Source organism: Erinaceus europaeus, chromosome 10, assembly GCF_950295315.1.
Source record: "Erinaceus europaeus chromosome 10, mEriEur2.1, whole genome shotgun sequence".
NCBI lineage: Eukaryota > Metazoa > Chordata > Mammalia > Eulipotyphla > Erinaceidae > Erinaceus > Erinaceus europaeus.
This window is the reverse complement of record NC_080171.1, coordinates 80,535,080-80,555,834: the sequence shown is the minus strand read 5'-3', so window position 1 is coordinate 80,555,834 and position 20,755 is coordinate 80,535,080. Positions and strand designations below refer to the sequence as shown.

The following is a 20,755-nucleotide window of genomic DNA, read 5'->3' as shown; positions in this document are numbered from 1 at the left end:
CCTGGAGGCTATTTTTTTCCCTTTTGTTGCCCTTGTTTTTCATTATTATTATTATTATTGTTATTGATGTTGTTGCATAGGACAAAGAAATCTAGAGAGGAAGGAAGACAGGGAGGGGGAGAGAAGACACCTGCAGACCTGCTTCACTTTTCACCTGCTTTAGGAAGCCACCCCCCTGGAGCTGGTGGCTTGAACTGGGATCCTTATGCCAGTCCTTGTGCTTTGTGCCACGTGTACTTAAAGGCGCAGCGCTGCTGTCTGTCCCCCTGTAGTTTTTTTTTTTAATTTTATTATTTTCCCTTTTGTTGCCCTTGCTTTTTATTGTTGTTATTGATGTCGTCATTGTTGGATAGGGGAGAGAGAAAGACACCTTCCGACCTGCTTCACTACCTGTGAAGCGATTCCACTGCAGGTGTGTGTGTGTGTGGGGGGCTCGAACCGGGATCCTTACATGTCCTTGCACTTCGAGCCACGTGCGCTTAACCCGCTGTGCAACCACCCGACTCCCCTGTAGTGTGTTTTTAAGCCACAGCTTTCCCCTACTCCACCTTCTCTTCCTCCCCTACCCCCCCTCCCAGAGGGTGAAAGAAGAAAAAGTAATTTGTTAGGTCCTTGATCGAGGGACTGTTATTTCCAATCTGACTAATAAACAGTTCCTTGTGAATGTACATAAATCAGTTGGTTTGTATGTTGGTATATTAGTGAAGTAAAGACCAGACATAGAATTGCTGTATCAAATGTGTCTGCTTAAATAATAATCAGATTCCTTGTCCATTAGAGTTTACTTATTTTGCATACCCCAGTTCTTGTCAGAATTATGTTGTGGAATATTTTAATTTTTCTCAGTCTAATTAGTAGAAAATGTTACTTCATTTTAGTGGGTTGTTGGAAAAGTCATGGCACATTTTTGCATAGAAAAATGTAGAATATATCATGACTTCAATGACTATATATATATATATATGTATATATAATTAGTGGAACTCAGCATGTTTTAATCTTTAAGGAACATTTAAAAAAATATATTGCTAAGGAAACGAATCCAGGGATTCATCCATAGGTGATAGTACAGAGTTGCCACCTTAGTCCAAGTTTTAAAATTTGTCTCTGTATCTTTTCTTTTTTTTTTTTTTTTGGGTGGGAGGGGAGATACACCACCAAAGTACCACTCCACCATTAACAGAGTTCCTTTGATATTGTTTGTGGTGTTCTGTTGCGGGCCATTGATTGAACCCAGAGCCTCAGGCATGACAAGACATGTTCTGTATTTACTGAGTCATCTCTTAGGTCCTTGAGGACCATTGTTACTCTATTTTTGTGATTGTAGGCTCTCTCCATTTAAGGGCTATATAGGAATTTATTTATTTATTTATGATGCAACCAGGATTACTGCTGGGTCTCAGTGCCTGCACAACGAATCCATCACTCCTAGCAGCCATTCTCCCCCCTCTTTATATATATTTAATTTGACAAGACAGCGAAATTGAGAGGGCAGGGAAGATAAGAGAGGGAGAAAGCCACTGCAGACCTGTTTCACAAGCAGTGTAGCATACCCTCTGCAGATGCGGAGTGGGGTTCGTACCTGGGTCCTTATGCTTGGTGATTTGTGTTGCAGCCCCCCCCAAAAGGAATTCTCATACTCATGTAACTTTTTTTTTCTCACCCCCCTCCCTTGTACTGGGTAATGAACTCAGGCATCAGATGCAAAGAAGCCTCCTGGGTTTATCTTTTTTAGTTTTTATTTAAATTTAATTTAATTTACCTTTTTAATATTCTTTTTTTTAAAAAAAATTATCTATTTATTGGATAGAGATGGCCAGAAATCAGGAGGGTAGGGGGTTATAGGGAGAGAGACAGAGAGACACCTGCAGCAATGCTTCACCACCTGCAGAGCTCTCCCCCTGCAGGTGGGGACAGGGACTTGAACCCAGGTCCTTGTACATTGTAATACATGCACTCAACCAGGTGTACCACCACCTGGCCCCCCTAATTTTTTTTTTTTTTTTTACACCAGAGCGCTGCTTAGGTCTGGTTTATGGTGGTATGGAGATTGAACCTGGGATTTTGGAGCCTTGGGCGTGAGAATCTTCTTTGCATAACCACTATGCTATCTATCCCCACTCTCAGTTTATTATTTTGGTTATTTTTGCTACCAAGGTTATTCTTGGGGCATGGTGCTGCTTGCTTGATGCTTCTACTGATCCTGCTGGCTTTATATTTTTTTCTTTCTAACAGAGACACATAGAGTAGGGAGAAAGTAAGACAGCTGCAGTACTGCTCCATCACACATGAAGCTTCCCTGCTACAGGTGGAAATTGGAGGATTGAACACTGGTTCTTGTTTATGGTAATGTGTAGGCTCTACCAGGTGCATCAAGCAGGCCCAGTCACATATCGTTTCATTCTTGATTTGACAGAGAAGAAGAGACAGACAGAAATGTAGAGGAGAGATAACAAAGTCCATGGAGCTACCCCCTGATGCTCCCATGTAGTACCCAGGACCCCACATTAAGTGGTTAGGCTCTTGCACTGCTGAATGAGCTATCTCTTGGCCCATTTTTCACATTTGCATCTTGATTTACTTAGTGAGAGGTACACAGTGAAATTTCAACTAACGTCTTATTTTCTGTACTGTAAGTTGGTTATATAATTTGGTATTTCAGTTGTTGCTAATATAATATGGGAATCATAGTTTTATACCCCATTTTTAAAATGATTTAATATTGATTTACAAAATTACATGTCATTGGGTATAATTCTACATCATTCCCACTACCAGAGTTCTGAATCCCCAATCCCTCCAGTACAAACCACCTCAGTTCTCCTGAGGTTGCAGACATAGGCTAAACATCATCTCTACAATTGTCTACATTTGTACATAACTGCCCCCTTTTCTTCCAGGTCTAGTCCTCTCTGCCCCTCCAACTGCACATAACCCTATTACCACATCCAAATGTCCCTCCCTTTTTTCCTGTGGGTACGGATGTAGCTGGAGTTGAGAACCCTCTTACCCTCTTCTTCCTATCACTTCTCCACCCCTGGAAGTACGGATCAAAGTTGTTTTGGGGGTGCAGAAGGTAGGAGTTCTGGCTTCTGTGATTTCTTCTTTGCTGGACATGGTCATTGGCAGGTTGATCCATACCCCCAGCCTTTCCCTAATGGGGTAGTGTTCTGGAGAGGTGAAGTCCCAGGGCACATATTCATTGGTGAGGTTGTCTACCCAGGGAAGTCAGGATGGAATCAACTCCACACAATTCCCACCACCCAGTCTCCATATCCCACCCCTTCCCCTGATAGCTTTCCCACTCTCTATCCCTCTGGGAGCATGGACCCAGGCCTAAAAATATTTTGTCTGGAAAGATGGTGAGAATAGGACTAGAAAGCTGAATTAGGGTAGAGAGTAGTTACCAAACTCAAAGAAAATATATAAAAACTGTTTACCCCATCAGTCTCCCATATATATTCCTATTTAACAAAGGAGCCTGCATAACCTCTGAGTCCCTGTCAGTCTGAGCTTGCAGTCTATGGTCACAGCTGGGAACTGCCTGAAGCTGGCTCCACTGTTCAGGAGTTCAGCCCCCACAAGGGTCTGAAGGTGGGCAGGGAAATGAAAACAATCTGGAGCAAGGAACCGTGGAACCAGTCAGGAAATGGAATGTTGAACACATTTACTGGAACATACTTATACATCAAGTTTTGGCAAATTTTCCCATGATTTTTGATCCTTCATCCAATTGTATAATTATTTGACACATTCTCTCTCTCTTCCTGTCTTTTTTATTAGAGACAGAGATTGAGAGGGATGGGGAGAGGTACTTTACTTATTTATTTTAATTATTTGACACATTCTCTTACTCTCACTGTCTCTCTCTCTTTTTTGTCTTTATTAGAGAGAGAGATTGAGAGGGATGGGTGATAGAAAAGGAGAGAGACAGAGAGAAACCTGCAGCACTGCTTTGACATTCCTGAAGCTTTCACTATGCAGGTGGAGACTGGTGGCTTGAACCAGTGTCCTTGCACATTGTAACATGTGCGCTCAACCAGGTGCGCCACCGCCCCTCCCCCCCCCCTAATCTGATCTGGAAGGAGGTCAGAGACAGTGACGTCCTTTACTGCACGTACCTCAGAGAGGTAACCTCCTGAGAGAGCTGCTTTCCAGCACGTATCACATGGAGGTTTTGCCTCTGAAGCTGATTGACAGCACATGGCATGGAGGTTTTTCTCTGATCAGCATGTTACACTGAGGTTTGTGTCAGAAAAGGTTTTCCACTATCTCTCTTCTGACCTGGTACTTTACAGGGAACATTCTAGGCTGCACTCATTTCAGGATCAGTCTTCCTTTATTGACAGAGTAGACTGACCTAGCCTCCCTTCAGAAAATAAGGCATTCCCTACTATTGCTGCTTTTTTTTCCCCCCCTCCAGGGTTATTATTGGGGCTTGGTGCCTGCACTACGAATCCACTGCACCTGGAGGCCAGTTTTTTCCCTTTTGTTGCTCTTGTTGTTTATCGTTATTGTTATTGCTGTCATTGTTGTTGAATAAGACTGAGAGGGGGGAGAGAAAAATAGACACCTTCAGACCTGCTTCACCACTTGTGAAGTGACCCTCCTGCAGGGGCTCTAACTGGGAAACTTAAGCCAGTCCTTGCACTTTGCACCATGTGCGCTTAACCCGCTGCGCTCCCCACCCCCCATTGCTGCTTTATAGTAGGGCAAGGTTCTGGAGAGGTCCTTATAAGGGCTTATGATGATACTCCTGGTGGAACTGATCAGTGATGGTGGAGAGTGATCTATGTGGAAATCCAAATCTATGTGGGTCTCATGATGATGGGTGGCCTGATAGTGGTTAAAAAGGATATCATTAAGTAAGCCAGTCTTTTGCCCATATCCAACTTTTGTAGTCCTTTCTTTATTTAAAAAGAACAGAAAATTTATAGGAGAGGTGAATTACTTCAACTGCAGGGTTGCAGTTAATTTTTAATTAAAGTGTTTAAACTTGTTTTACTAAAAATGATGGTTTATAATGTGGAGATTGTGTAAGTCTTAATTTATCTATTTTTCTTTTTTTAAATATTTATGTATTCCCTTTTTGTTGCCCTTGTTTTATTGTTGTTATTGATGTTGTTGTTGTTGGATAGGATAGAGAGAAATGGAGAGAGGAGGGGAATACAGAGAGGGGGAGAGAAAGATAGACACCTGCAGACTTGCTTCACTGCCTGTGAAGCGACTCCCCTGCAGGTGGAGAACCGGGGGCTGGAACCGGGATCCTTACACTTTGTGCCATTTGCACTTAACCCACTGCGCTACCGCCTGACTCCCAGGTCTTCATTTTTTAAAAATAACGTATTTGTTATGGTTATAATGTCTTGATAATTAAAACAGATGCTATCTTACTCTTGAATTTTATATACATTTTAACCATGATCTGAAGCTTAACCATGACTTGGTTTATTTTCGCAATCTTACATTTTACTGCAGTGGTTCACTCAGTTGTGTGGATTGCCTTGAGTTGTGTTAATAATCCACATTAATGATAAATAAAACCACTTTCCATAAAATTTTATGAGAACACTATTTGTGCTGCTTAATTATGGTATTTCTTTTCTTTGTTGGCCCTGTGTATTTAGTTATTCTTTAGCAGGAGAGAGCTCCAATAATTGGTACTTGAGGCAGTGAAGCTGATTGGTCTGCTGACTTAGAGAACTAACAAGTTCTTGGAACTACTGCTGCTCTTATGTAAATTTACTCTGTTTCTAAGAAGATTGCTAATCCAGTGTTTGTGTCCAGCCTACTCTGTCCAGTCTTCATTATTTGGCTTGTTAAAAGTCTTTTTTCTAAAAAAAAAAAAAAAAAAAAAAAAAAAGTATTTTTTCTATTACATTGATTTGTTTGCCCTTAGTGTCTTTTTCCTTCCCCCTTTTAACAGGCTTTCCTTTATTTCTTTAAAAGGTTTTTCTTACTTCATGAGGTAGAGAGGTAGAGAAAGACTTGGCAGCACTCTGACATTTATAATATTAAGATCAAACTGGACCTCATGCTTGCAAGTCCAGAGCTCTACCACTGTGCCACCGCTATGACCCTCCCCCCCCTTTTGTTGTTGTTGTCACTGAGGTTTCACTGCTCCAGGCTGACTTTTTCAGACAGAAAGACAGAGGCTGAGATAAAGAAAGATAGCACAGTGCCGAAACTTCCTTTGAGAGGTGGGGTAATAGGGGCAGGTTTGAACATGAGCTGAGTATATGACAAAGCAAGCTCACTATCCAAGTGTAATATTTTGTTGATCCCATACATTTTTAAATCACAGTGTCGTCTTAAGAGAGTTTTAATTTTATTTTGATTTGTATTTCTTTTTTTACTATAGCGGAAAATTACAAATTTTTTCCCCTTTGCTGGGACTCGATGCCTGCACTATGAATCCACTGCTCCTGGCAGCGATCTTTTTTCCATTGTTGTTGGATAGGACAGAGAGACATTGAGAGAGGAGGGGGAGAGAAATATAGACACTTGCAGATCTGCTTCATCGCTTGTGAAGCAACCCCCCTGCAGGTAGAGAGCTGGGGGCTTGAACCGGGATCCTTGTGCTGGTCCTTGGGAAAATTACTTTTAAGACACTTATGATATAAATATTAAATATAGTTATCAAATGTATTTTTATTTTGCTTATGCAAAATTATAGGCAGTAATGTGTTTTCAGAAGAAAAAAAAAGTTTTCTTTTTCTTCCGGCACTGCAGTCTTGTACACATGTGGTACCAATGTCCCCCTAGCCAGATTTTTCATTCTTTCTATTCTAGAGAAAGGATAGAGGCAGCAAAGAGAGATAGTATAGTGCTGCTCCATCATCGATGCATGTGGCATCATGGCTAGAACCTAGAGTCTTATTTATGGTAACATGTCTTACTAACACTGAATATGATGATTAAAATGTTACATTAGTTTTGAAGTGTCATGTAAATTTAAATTAGTTTGACTATTTTTTTCTTTTATTAGTAATTTTTATTTTTCTTTACTAGATAGGACAGAGAAATTGAAAGGGGAGAAGAAAAGAAAGAGAGAGAGAGACCTGCAGACCTGTTTCACTGTTCATGAGGCTTCCCCTATATAAACTGGAAGCCAAATTCTGACTAATAAAATGAGTCATTTATGGCTAATTCTAATAAAAGGTGAAATACTCCTATAGAAATTTAAATGATTTTAGTGTAGTAACTTGAAGTTATTTGGCATTGTTAAGTAGGAATTTGAGATTTTTAAAAAATCTTTTAAATATCTATATTTATTGGATAGACAGCCAGAAATTGAGAAGGAAGGGGGAGAGAGAAGGGGGGGAGGAGAGAAAGAGAGAGAGGCAGAGAGACACCAGCAAGCAGCACTGCTTCACCATTTGTGAAGCTTTCCCCCTGCAGGTGGGGGCTGAGGTCTTGAACCTGGGTCTTTGAGCACTGTAATGTGTGCACTTAACTAGGCACGCCACTACCCAGCCCTGGAATTTGAGATTTGTTTAATTCAGAAAGGGAAAACTGCCTTCTGAATTGTCTGTGAATAGAATGCAAAATACAGAAAATACTGTATTCTAAAAAGAATGAAACATAATTTATGACACTTGTAAATTTCAAGTAATGGCAATTTTTAATAATAGGGGAATACTTATGTATGCTATTGAAAATTTTAAGAATCCATGGAAAATAATTATGATGAAGATGGAGAACCCTCCTCCTTGCATAGTGTAGCTTGTGCACTCAACCAGTTGTGCCCACCCCCACTCTGTTTAAGCTACAGTACCAGAGATCAAAACCAGGACCCTACACATCTATTGTACCACTGAACCACTTCCCTAGCCCGATTTTAAAAAGTGTATTTTATTTATCACATTTAAAATAAGAGTTTGACGTGTGTGAGAGAGAAACTTGGTATCATTTCAATACATGTGAACATTAGGCATGAAAATTCTACCATGGGGGGGGGTAGATAACATAATGGTTATGCAAAAAGACTCGTGCTTTAGGCTCCAGAGTTCTAGGTTCAGTTTTCCGTACCACTATAAGCTAGAGCTGAGTGGTGCTCTAGAAGAAAGAAAGAAAGAAAGAAAGAAAGAAAGAAAGAAAGAAAGAAAGAAAGAAAGAAAGAAAAGAAGGAAGAAAAAGAAGGAAGAAAATACAAAAAAAAAAGTCCTACCACTGAGTCACTTACTCAGCTGTGCCAATTTTTTAATTTTATATATGAAAGAGAGGAAGGAACAAAAAAAGAGAGATGATTAAAAGCACTGTTTCACCTTCCTTCACCTTTACTTGTCTCTTTTCTTAGAGTTCTTGGAAGGTGATAGGGGTAAACCATATGCCCTGCCTGCTGAGTCACCTCTCATTAGCCCCTATCTTCACCCTTCCTTCTCACTCTCCCTTGCTCCTTTCCTCCCTTCCCTCTTTTCTTCTCAGAGCACTGATCACCTCTGGCTTATGGTGGTGCAGGGGATTGAACCTTGGACTTCGGGATCTCAGGCACAAAAGTGTGTTTATCACTACGCTATCTCCCTTCACTTTTTTTAAAATTTATTTTTCCCTTTTGTTGCCCTTTTTTATTGTTGTTGTTGTTATTGATGTCGTCGTTAGATACGACAGAGAGAAATGGAGAGAGAGGAGGGAGACAGAGAAGGGGAGAGAAAGATAGACACCTGCAGACCTGTGCTTGGGGGCTCGAACCAGGATCCTTATGCCGGTCCTTGCTCTTTGTGCCACATGCGTTAACCCGCTGTGCTACCACCTGACTCCCCTCCCTTCACCTTTTTTTTTTTTAAAGTGGTTCCTAGAGGATCTCTACCCTCACCTATCCACCAGCCATTGCTCTAGCACCCCAGCCTACCTCCCCCCTTTTAGTAAGTTCTGGACATAAGATTTTTACTCTTTACATATACTGCAGATTATTTTTTCCCGCATTCCATGGCTTGCTTTTAAAATCTTCTGATAACTTGTTAAATATATTTCTTAAATTTAATATCTAGTATATCACTTTTGTAAAAATTGTGTTTTTGTTTGATAATCATTTCAACCTCTACAATTGTGAAAGAGGTCTTATCATTTGGAGGCTTTTTCTTTTACATTTTTGTTTGCAGTCCACTAATTATAGTCTTGAAAAAGTAGGGTTTGGGTGGTGGTGCACCAGGTTAAGCGCACATAATACTAAATACAAGGTTCTACACAAGGACCTGGGTTAGAGCCCCGGCTCTCCACCTGCAGTGGGGATGCTTCACAATCTGTGAAGCAGTTCTACAGGTATCTCTGTCTCTCTCTCTCTATCTCCCCTTCCCTTCCTCACTTTCTCTCTGTCCTATCAAATTAAATGGAAAACAAACAAACAAACAAACAAACCTTCAGGAGTGGTGGTTTTATATTGTTGGCACTGTGCCCCAGCAACTGGAGGCAAAAGAGAGAGAGAGAAATCTCTAAATGATTTCTAAGATCTAAGTAGCTCAATTTACATATAGAAACTGACACTAAACTCAAATGTGAAGAAGGCACATTTATTAGTAACACAGTTTACCAGATTCCTCATATATTAGTATATGTATAGAACACTTAAAGTTTTACTGTCTTTAAAGACCTGGAGAAGGACAAATATTGGATAGTACCACTCACAGGTGGACCTAAGAAACAAAGCTTGGGAAAATACAGGCTGATATGTTAATAAACTGGTCTGTTTCAGCATATCCAAGGATGTACGGGGTAAAGGCAGGAAGGAGTTGAGAGGGGTCTGGGAACCCAGTGACTTAAAGTAAAAGATAATAGTTTGGTGGTGGGTAGGATGTGTTGACACCTGTCTTGGAGAAATGTGAACCTTTACTTCCATAACAAAAATGGTCATGTTAAATTATCACTGCCTCAACAAAGTGGTAATAAATCAAACTAAGGTACTGAGGAGACTGCACAGCGGTTATACAAAAAGACATTAATGTCTGAGGCTGAGGTACCAGGTTCTGTCTCCAGTAACCAACATAAGCCAGAGTTGACCAATGCTCTGGTAAAAAAAAAAAAAAAAAAAAAAAAAAGCAAAAAAGAAAATCCATCCTTTCCATCACTGCAGGTATAAAGAAAGCTATACCCCATATTTGTCTAGCAATATGTGTACCTCAGATACTGTGAAGAACTATGCCCTAATTATGTGGTATAGTTCTGTTTTTAAAATAACCATGTCTACATGAATTTTTTTCTTTAGAATCTGTGATTTTGGAGGATGCTCCCCCTTTATGGACCTTGAGAGTTGGATGAAATAATAGGATTAACTTTTAATATTTTAGTAGTAAAATGAATCACTATCCAAGACCTATTAACAGAATGTTGCTTTTGTTTTTCAGCGGGGATCTGATGAACTTCTTTCTTCTGGCATTATTAACGGATCTTTTACCATGAACAATTCTAGTCCTTCTGCAGGTGTTTATGGTGAGATTTATTTATTTACTTATTTATTATTCAAAATCTGGTTTGTGTTCCATCAATAACAAAAATGAAAATTCATTGCAGAAAAAATCAGGTAGATAAAATATTACTTACATCTCTTTTAAGTTTTAAGGATTAGAATGAGTCTAATTTGATAATTCATTTTTGATTGCTGTTCTTTTTGTTACATAGTAGTGGTAAAACTGTCAATAAATTGGTTACCTCATGCCATTGCTTGAGAGCTAGATTAAAAAACTTGATGTATTTAGAATAGTTATGAACTATAAGATCACATGTTTCTTAAAAGTTGACATGTATGACCAATATCTCTGATGAACATAGATGCTCAAATACTGAACAGAATTCTAGCCAACTTTTTAATATACAGCAGTATATTAAAAAGAATGTTCATCATGACCAAGTGGGGTTTATCCCAGGCATGCAAGGTTGGTTAATATACATAAATCAATCACTGTGATCCACCACATCAATAAAAGTAACATCAAAAAACACATGGTCATATCAGTAGATGCAGAGGAAGCCTTGACAAAATACAGCGTCCCTTTATGATCAGAAGACTACAAAAAAATGGGAATAGATGGAAAATTCCTGAAGATAGTGGAGTCTATATATAGCAAACCTACAGCCAACATCATACTCAGTGGTGAAAAACTAGAAGCATTTCCCCTCAGATCAAGTACTAGACAAGGCTGCCCACTATCACCATTATTATTCAACATAGTGTTGGAAGTTCTTACCATAGCAGTCAGGCAGGAGCAAGAAATTAAAGGGATACAGATTGAAAGAGAAGAAGTCAAACTCTCCCTATTTGCAGATGACATGATAGCATACATAGAAAAACCTAAGGAGTCCAGTAAGAAGCTTTTGGAAACCATCAGGCAATACAGTAAGGTGTCAGGCTACAAAATTAACACTCAAAAGTCAGTGGCATTCCTCTATGCAAACACTAAGTTAGAAGAAGTTGAAATCCACATATCAATTCCTTTTACTATAGCAACAATAAAACAATAAAATATGTAGGAGTAAACCTAACCAAACAAGTGAAAGACTTGTATACTGAAAATTATGAGTCACTACTCAAGGAAATTGAAAAAGACACAAAGAAGTGGAAAGATATTCCACATTCACGGGTTGGAAGAATTAACATCATCAAAACGAATATACTACCCAGAGCCATATACAAAGTGAATGCTATACCCATCAAGTAGAACCTGAACTGAAGTTGGTGTATTTTACTAAAGTAAAAGACTCTGGGGTGGGTGGTGGAAAGATACAGGTCCAAGAAGTGTTGTTTTTGACGGGTTATGTTGTTTTCGCCGGGCTATGTTGTTTTCGCTGGGCTGGCTTCACGAGCGGGTAACAGACGACCAGGGACTCATGGTTGAGCTGTAGGCAGTATCTCTTTATTCATGCAGGACGCAGCACAATCTAAGGCGAGCTAAGCTAAACTCTAGGTAAAGTAAAACTCACAATGCTGTCTTTATATATATTTGCCAAGTAGGGTGGAAACAGGATGTGACATAGAGAGGGTGGAGAGAAAAGTGACTGGTGAAAATCAGAGTGTGACAAGGAGGGGGCAGAGCAGGCGAGAATCCTGTCACTGAAACACCAATGCCCTGGAGTGCTTTATGTAAATGTAAAAGTGATTTATGTAAATAGACCAAAGCTTTGAATGGGATTAAATCTATCCCTATATAGGCATATGGTTAAGCAGAAGCCAGGGGGAGCTGGCATACTATCCAACAAAGAAGGATGACAGAGGACCTAGTGGGGGTTGTATTGTTATATGGATAACTGGGAAATGTTATGCATGTACAAACTCTTGTATTTACTGTCGAATGTAAAACATTAATTCCCCAATAAAGAAAAAAAAAAGTTGACATGTATTACTCAGCTCTAAGAAATGATGAAATCATCTCTTTTGTTCTTCTTGGATGGCAATTGAAGAAATGTTTTTGAGTGAGATGAACCAGACCATCTCATTTATAGGTGTTAAGCAAGTAAAGAGGGGGGAGGTGTTGATGCAGTTGGTAAAGTACATATGGTACCACGTATGAGGACCCAAGTCCAATTCACTATGCCACCTATGGTGAGGAGGGGAAGCTTCATGAGTGGTGGAGTAGTGCTGCAGGTATCTGTTTTTCTCTATCATTAAAAAATATAAGAGAAAGAAAAAAAAAGGAAGAGAGGAAGCAAGAAAGAAAATGGCTACTTGGAATGGTGAAGTCATGAGGCACCAAGTCCCACCAATAACTCTGGTCGCAAAAAAAGGGGGGGAGATGGGGGAGAGGGTAAACTTGGGCTGGATGTAGTGTATGGCATGTAAAGCTCTCCCATTCTGTGAGGGGTCTCTTGGTTTGGGTAGTGGTTTCTTTGCTGTGAAGAAGCTTTTTAATTTGATGTAGTCCCAAGGTTTATACTTGCCTTAGTCTTCTTTGTAATTGGATTTGTTTCATTGAAAATGTCTTTAAAATTTATGTGGAAAAGAGTTCTGCCAATATTTCCTCTAACTATTTGATAGTTTGTGGTCTAACATCCAAGTCCTTGATCCACTTGGAATTTACTTTTGTATTTGGTGAAATACAGTGATTCAGTTTCATTCTTCTGCATGTTTCAACCCATTGTTTCCAACACCATTTGTTGAAGAGACTCTGCTTCCCCCATATAATATTCTGGGCCCCTTTGTCAAAGATTAGATGTCCATAGGTGTGGGGCCTCATTTCTGGGCTCTCAATTCTATTCCACTGGTCAGTGTATCTGTTCATGTTCCAGTACCAAGCAGTTTTGATGACAGCGGTCCTATAATATAGTTTGAGATCTGGGAGTGCGATGCCTCCAGTTCTGTTCTTTTTTTTCAAGATTGTTTTGGCAATTCTAGGTCTTTTCTGGTTCCAGATAAACATTTGTAAGCATTGTTTCTATTCTCCTAAAAAATGTGCTTGGGATCTTGATGGGGATAGCATTAAATTTGTAGATGGCTCTGGGTAATATATTCATTTTGATGATGTTAATTCTTCCAACCCATGTACATGTAATATCTTTCCACTTCTTTGTGTCTTTTTCAATTTCTTTGAGTAGTGACTCATAATTTTCAGTATACAAGTCTTTCACTTCTTTAGTTAGGTTTACTCCTAGATATTTTATTGTTTTTGTTGCTATAGAAAAAGGAGCTGATTTCTGGATTTCAATTTCTTCTAGCTTAGTGTTTGCATAGAGGAATGCCACTGACTTTTGAATGTTAATTTTACAGCCTGACACCTTACAGTATTGCCTGATGATTTCCAAAAGCTTCTTGCTGGATTCCTTAGGATTTTCCATGTATACTATCATGTCATCTGCAAATAAGGAGAGTTTGACTTCTTCTCTTCCAATCTGTATGCCTTTAATTCCTTGCTCCTGCCTGATTGCTATGGCAAGAACTTCCAACACTATGTTGAATAGTAATGGTGATGGTGGGCAGCCCTGTCTAGTACCTGATCTGAGTGGAAATGCTTCCAGTTTTTCACCATTGAGTATGATGTTGGCTGTAGGTTTGCTATATATAGACTCCACTATCTTCAGGAATTTTCCATCTATTCCCATTTTTTGTAGTGTTTTGATCATAAAGGGATGTTGGATTTTGTCAAAGGCTTTCTCTTCATCTATTGATATGACCATGTGGTTTTTGGTCTTGCTTTTGTTGATGTGGTGAATCACATTGATTGATTTACGTATATTAAACCAACCTTGCATGCCTGGGATAAACCCCACTTGGTCATGATGAACAATCTTTTTGATATACTGCTGTATCCAGTTGGCTAGAATTTTGTTTAATATTTTTGCATCTATGTTCATCAGAGATATTGGTCTGTAGTTTTCTTTTTTGGTTGTGTCCCTGTCTGCTTTTGGTATCAGGGTGATGTTGGCTTCATAGAAGCTGGCAGGGAGTATTCCAGTGTCTTCAATCTTCTGGAAGACTTTTAAAAGTAGAGGTATTAGTTCTTTGAAAGTTTTGTAGAATTCATTTGTAAAAGCATCTGGTCCAGGACTTTTATTTTTGGGAAGATTTTTGATAACTGTTTTAATTTCATTAGCTGTGATGGGCCTGTTCATGTTATCCACTTCCTCTTTACTTAGTTTTGGAAGTTGGTAGGTATCTAGGAAATCATTCATTTCTTCCAGGTTCTCTAGCTTGGTGGCATATAGTTGTTCATAGAAGCCTCGCATGATATGTTGAATTTCTGCGGTGTCTGTTGTGATATCTCCTCTTTCATTTACTATCCGATTTATTTGGGTCTTCTCCCTTTTTTGTTTTGTGAGTCTGGCTAAAGGTTTGTCGATTTTGTTTACTCTTTCGAAGAACCAACATTTACTTTCGTTGATCTTTTGTATGGTTTTCCTATTCTCAATGTTATTTATTTCTGCCCTAACTTTAGTGATTTCTGTCCTTCTGGTTGCTTTAGGATTCCTTTGTTGTTGTTCTTCTAGGTCTTTAAGATGTGCAATCAGGCTGTTTATTTGTGCCTTTTCTTGTTTCCTAATGTGTGCTTGTATAGCTATGAACTTCCCTCTTAGGACTGCTTTAGTTGTGTCCCAAATATTTTGATAGCTTGTGTCTTCATTTTCATTGAACTCTCGAAACATTTTGATTTCTTCCTTAATTTCCTCTTTGACCCAGAAGTTGTTAAGAAGTGTACTGTTGAGCTTCCACATTTTGGGACTGTAATTAATCTTTTGTTGATTGTTAAGTGTTAGTTTAATTCCACTGTGGTCTGAGAAGATGCTTGGGATGATTTCAATGCTCTTGAATTGGCTGATGCTGTCTTTGTGGCCTAACATATCGTCTATCCTTGAGAATGATCCATGTGGATTTGAGTAAAATGTGTATTCCAGTTTCTTGGGATGAATGACTCTGAAAATGTCCAATAGTTCTAGTTTATCTATCTCTTCATTTAGCTCCCTTATGTCTTTACTGCTTTTCTTCCTGGATGATCTGTCAAGTTGAGATAGTGGGGTGTTGAAGTCCCCTACTATGATTGTGTTACTGTTAATATATTGCTGTAGAAGTTGGATGTATTTAGATGGCTTCTCATTGGGTGCATAGATATTAATAATTGTTAAGTCCTCTTGATTGACTGATCCTCTGAGCATTAAGTAGTGTCCATTCCTATCTTTTGTAATCTTATCTATTTTAAAGTCTATCATGTCAGATATGAGAATAGCTGTTCCTGCCCTTTTTTGTGGGCCATTGGCTTGTATGATAGTTTTCCATCCTTTCACTTTAAGTCTGTGTTTGTCTTGTTGAGTTAGGTGAGTTTCCTGTGGACAGCATATTGTTGGGTTGTGTTTTCTGATCCATCTTCCTACTCTGTGTCTTTTAATAGGTGTATTCTGGCCATATACATTTATTGATATCAAAGATTGAAGATATTTTAATGCCATTCTTGTAGAGTTTTAGAGTGTTTTGATATATGTCCTATTTGTGGTGGTCTGGTTGTTTATCGGAGACCTTTCAGAACTTCCTTCAGGGCAGGCTTGGTGATGGTTGCTTCCTTCAACTGTTGCTTGTCTGAGAAGGTTTTGATGCTTCCATCTAGTCTGAATGACAGTCTAGCAGGATTTAGTATTCTTGGCTGAAAGACTTTCTCATTGAGCACTTGATAGATACCTTGCCATTCTCTTCTGGCCTGTAGTGTTTGTATGGAGAAGTCTGCTGCTAATCTTAGGGGTTTTCCTTTGTAGGTGACTCTTTGTTTTTCTCTTGCAGCCTTCAGGATCCTTTCTTTATCCTTATTCCTTTCCAATCTAAGTATTATATGTCTTGGTGTCTTTAGGTCTGGGTTAATTCTGTTTGGGACCCTCTGGGCTTCTTGAATCTTTATGTCTTTGGTGTTATCTAGACTAGAGAAATTTTCAGCTATTATGGCCTGGAGAATGCTTTCTTCCTCTCCTTCTATTTCTTCCACTGCTATGCCAATAATGCGTATATTGTTTCTTTTGAAGTCATCCCATAGGACTCTGTTGTTGTTTTCAGCATCTCTTAATCTCTTTTTGAGATCTCTTACTTCTTTTTTAGTTGTCTCTAATTCATACTCAATCTTGCTAATTCTGTTTTCAGCCTCATAGATTCTATTTTCTCTGCCCTCTACTGCTTTCTGGAGTTCATCTATTTTGTTGCCCTGCTCTGATACTGTTTTAGCTTGTTCAGCTAGTTGCCTTCTTAGCTCAGCGATTTCAGCTTTCAGCTCTCTAATAACCATGAGATAATTAGAATTTTCTTCCATATTCTCATTTGTTGTTCCTGCATTTCTGATTACAATTTTTTCAAATTCTTTACTCACTCCTGTTATTATTTCCTTAGCTAATGTTTGGATGTTGAACTTGTTGTTTTGTGCTTCACCCTCTGGAGGACTTTTAGCTGGACTCTTGTCCTGGTTTGAGTCTCCAGTATTTTTTCTTGTTGTTTTAACCATTTTATATATTATGTTTTGAGTTCCCTTTATGAGTACTTTTCAAATTATTGATTATTATTGCCTGGATTGACTTGTGTCTAAGTAATTTTATTAAAGGGTTTACCGTGGTGGAAGTTAACAGTTTTTTCAATCCCTAAGTTGGAGCTCAGTGGTGTAAAAGCCTCTTTTTTTTTCTTCCCTGTAGGCTATGGGAGCCTGAGGGCTTTTAAACTATCAATAGGCTTCTTAGCTTAATCACTGACTCCTGACCAAGAGATAAAGCAGGGTGTGGCAGAGATAATCAAGTGGTTATGCAAAGAGACTTTCACAGCCCCTCAGCTATGCCACCGAGGTATAGGTCTTCTCCTGAGTTTCCCGGTTAGATCTCTGTCCCCTGGTGTCCCTCCCTGTTGCTGCTCCAGATTCAGAGGGTAGTAGCAATGGAGACTCAGAGTTGCACTTGGTGAGTCTCTGGGGAGTCCTTTCCTCCCTTCAGCTGTCCCCTTGTTGTGGAGCAGACTGGAGGTGGTGTCTCCACTGATAAACTGTTGAACTGTTAGCAGCCACTTAATCTCTCCTTAAGCCCTTCTCTCCTCTCTGTCACCAGCCACGCGTGTTTGTACTCACGGGTGATTTACTGGGTTCCTGTGGTCATTCTAGTCCTGTCTTGTTTCGGTCCTGGGTGGTCTCCTTTGGTATTCCTAGTTCATCCGGGAGAGGAGAGGAGAGGAGATGAGAGGAGAGAAAGTGATCTGCCTCCGGAAATCGAATCTCTTTGTTTTTCTCTTGCAGCTTTCAGACGAGATCGGGCATTTTCAGGGTGGTATGGCTATAGACTCTTGCATCCTTCAGGATCCTTTCTTTATCCTTATTCCTTTTCATTCTATATAGGATGTGTCTTGGTGTCTTTAAGTCTGGGTTAATTCTGTTTGGGACCCTCTGGGCTTCTTGAACCTTTATGTCTTTGATGTTGTCTACACGAGAAGTTCTCAGCTATTATGTCCTGAAGAATGCTTTTTTCCCCCTCCCTCTCTTTCTTCCTCTTGTAAGCCAATAATGCATATATTATTTCTTTTGAAGTCATCCAATAGGTCTCTGTTGTTGTTTTCAGTATCTATTAGTCACTTTTTGAGATCTCTTACTTTTTTGTTGTCTCTAATTCGTCCTCGATCTGGCTAATTTTGTCTTCTGCCTCATTTACTCTATTCTCTCCCCCCTCTACTGTTTTCTGGAGTTCATCTATTTTGTTACCGTATTCTGATACTGTTTTAGCTTGTTCAGCTAGTTGTGATCATAGCTCAGCTATTTTAGCTTTCAGCTCTTATAATCTTGAGATAATTAGTGATAATTCCAGAGTCCTATTTGTTGTTTCTGCATTTCTGATGACAGTACTCATTCCTGTGATTATTTTCTTAACTAGTGTTTGGATGTTGACCTCATTATTTTGTGCTTCTACCTTTGGGAGGCTTTTAGCTGGACTCTTTTCCTGGTTCATTTCTTCAGTATTTCTTCTTGTTGGTTTAACCATTCTATATAGTATGTTATGAGGTTTCTCTCTCAGTACTTTTCAAATTACTGATCACTCTTGCTTGGATTGACGTGTGTCTAAGTAAGGTGCTTAAAGGCTTCACAGTTGTGGAAATTGACAGTTGTTTCAATATTAATTTAATCCCTGAGTTGGAGCACAGTGGCTTAAAAGCATCTTTTCTTCTTTTTCTTCCCTGTAGGCTGTGAGAGCCTGAGGGCTTTTAGACTATAAGTAGGCTTCTTAGCTTAATCCCTCACTTCTGACCAAGAGATAAAGCAAGGTGGGGGAGAGATAGCACAGTGTTTATGCAAAGAGACTCCCACACCCCAAGGATTCAGAGCTCCAGGCTCAATTCAGCTTCTCTGCCAATCCGGGCAGTACTTCTGGGCTCTGTGAGTTTCTAAACACGTCCCATTTATGGTCTGTAGGTTCTGAGGCAACTATTCACTTATGTTTTCATCTGGAGAACAACATGGAAAGGCTCCCACCACACAGCCCCACTGCTAGACCACCAAGGTGTAGATCTTCTGAGTTTCCTGGTCAGATCTCTGTTTCACCCCCATCAGCACAGGGCCTCCCCTGCTGCTCCAGTCTCTAAGGGCAGTAGCAATGGAGACTCTGTTGGGTTTGGTGAGTCTTAGGGGAGTCCTCTCCTCCCTTCAGCAGTCTTTTTTGTTGGTAAAACGGACTGGAGGTAGTGCCTCAACCACTAAACTGCCAGACTGTTACCAGTCACTTAATCTCTCCCTAGGTTCCTCTCTTTCTACGAGCCACACGTATTTCTGCTTGCTGGTGATTTGGTGGGTTCCTGACATTGTTCTAGTCCTGCCTTGTTTCAGTCCCAGATGATCTCCTTTGGTATTCTTAGTTGACCCAGGAGAGTAGAGTGGAGGGGAGGGGAGGAGAGGAGAGGAACACAGCTGCTGCTGCTCTGTAGCCCCTAGTTTAAAGTATTATTTTAAGAAAATATAAACACATGTTATGAGAACTGGTCAACCCTTCCAAGGATTGAACTTGAGCCCTCTGAGTTTCAGTAATGAAAGTCTGTTGTGTTAACTATTATGCTATTTCCATGGCCTAGAAAAAAATATCTTCAAAAAGACAAAATATTGTTCTCTACTCAATAAGTAGCAATATATATATTTTAATTTTAATTATTTATTATTGGATAGAGACAAAGAAATTGAGTGGGAAGAGGAAGAGAGAGAGGGAGAGAGACAGAGATACACCTGCAGCTCTACTTCACTAGGAGCAGGGACTTGAACCTGGGTTCTTGTGCATTGTAATGTGTGCACTTAACCAGGTGTGCCACCGCCTGGCCCCCAAATTGCAAAATATTGAAAGTATTTGATGTCTCTAAGTATAAATATCACTTGAAATATTAGAACGTTTAATTCCACCAGTATAAAGGCACAAAAAAGTGTATGATTTTGCTATCCCCCCACTGTGCTTTCTTCTAGTCTCTTATCATCCCCCCGAATTCCATGAATTTCAAAAATCTGAAAATTTTGGAGCATGGAAAGTGACAATATGGCTAATATAATGTGTGAAATCAAATTCGTTTTCTTAATTAAGAAATTTATGTTTTCTAGCTAATGGGAACGACAATAAGAAATTTAAAGGAGATAGACCATCCTGTTTACCTTCTCGAGTTCTTCATCTTCGCAAAATTCCAGATGATGTCACTGAAGCAGAGGTCATATCATTAGGTCTCCCATTTGGCAAAGTAACTAATCTTTTGATGTTGAAAGGGAAAAGCCAGGTATGTATTAAAGATTTGCGTATAGTTACAATTTCCGGGTGTTAATATTAAACATGGTTAAATGATTTTAATTTATTTTCTTTAAAAATCTTATTCTGTTGATCCTTTACCATATAAAATTTATTCAGTTTATACCCATTTAGAGTGGTAAGATTATAGCTAGTGAACAGGTTACCCTATAGCAAACCTATTTACAGAAAATTCACTATAAAAGTTTTTTATATATATATATTCCCCCCCATACGTAACATAAAGCTAAACTGAATAGTAGTTTACCTTGCCTACTCTCAGTTTGGGGAGCTAAAGCTTTAATTACTGCTATTTTATTTACTATCTACACATATAACAATAAAATAATGAGAACAAGAATCACAATAGAAAAGAAATAAAGCAACACTCTTAAAAAAATTACAAACCAAACAAATATTCTGGTTCTGTTTACAAATTAATTGCTTTTTTGTATTTATGTATTTGTTTGTTTTTGCCTGTGTACTGCTCCGCCTTGGTTTATAGTGATGTAGGGGATTGACCTGGAATTTTGGAGTTTCAGGCATGAGAATCTGTTTGCATGACCATTATGTTATCTCCCCC

General features: G+C 39.2%; 1 protein-coding gene across 2 annotated transcripts in view; it reads left to right on the top strand.

Annotated features, from left to right (window-relative positions):
* PTBP3 (polypyrimidine tract binding protein 3) overlaps window positions 1–20,755 on the top strand; it is an 81,531-nt gene that overhangs the window by 17,145 nt on the left and 43,631 nt on the right. For both annotated transcript variants that reach the window (XM_060199961.1, XM_060199960.1), the window contains 2 exons: window positions 10,341–10,425; window positions 19,995–20,164. In XM_060199961.1, the coding sequence (XP_060055944.1) occupies window positions 10,392–10,425; window positions 19,995–20,164 (204 nt within the window). In that variant the 5' untranslated portion in view covers window positions 10,341–10,391. The remainder of the gene's footprint in view (window positions 1–10,340; window positions 10,426–19,994; window positions 20,165–20,755) is intronic.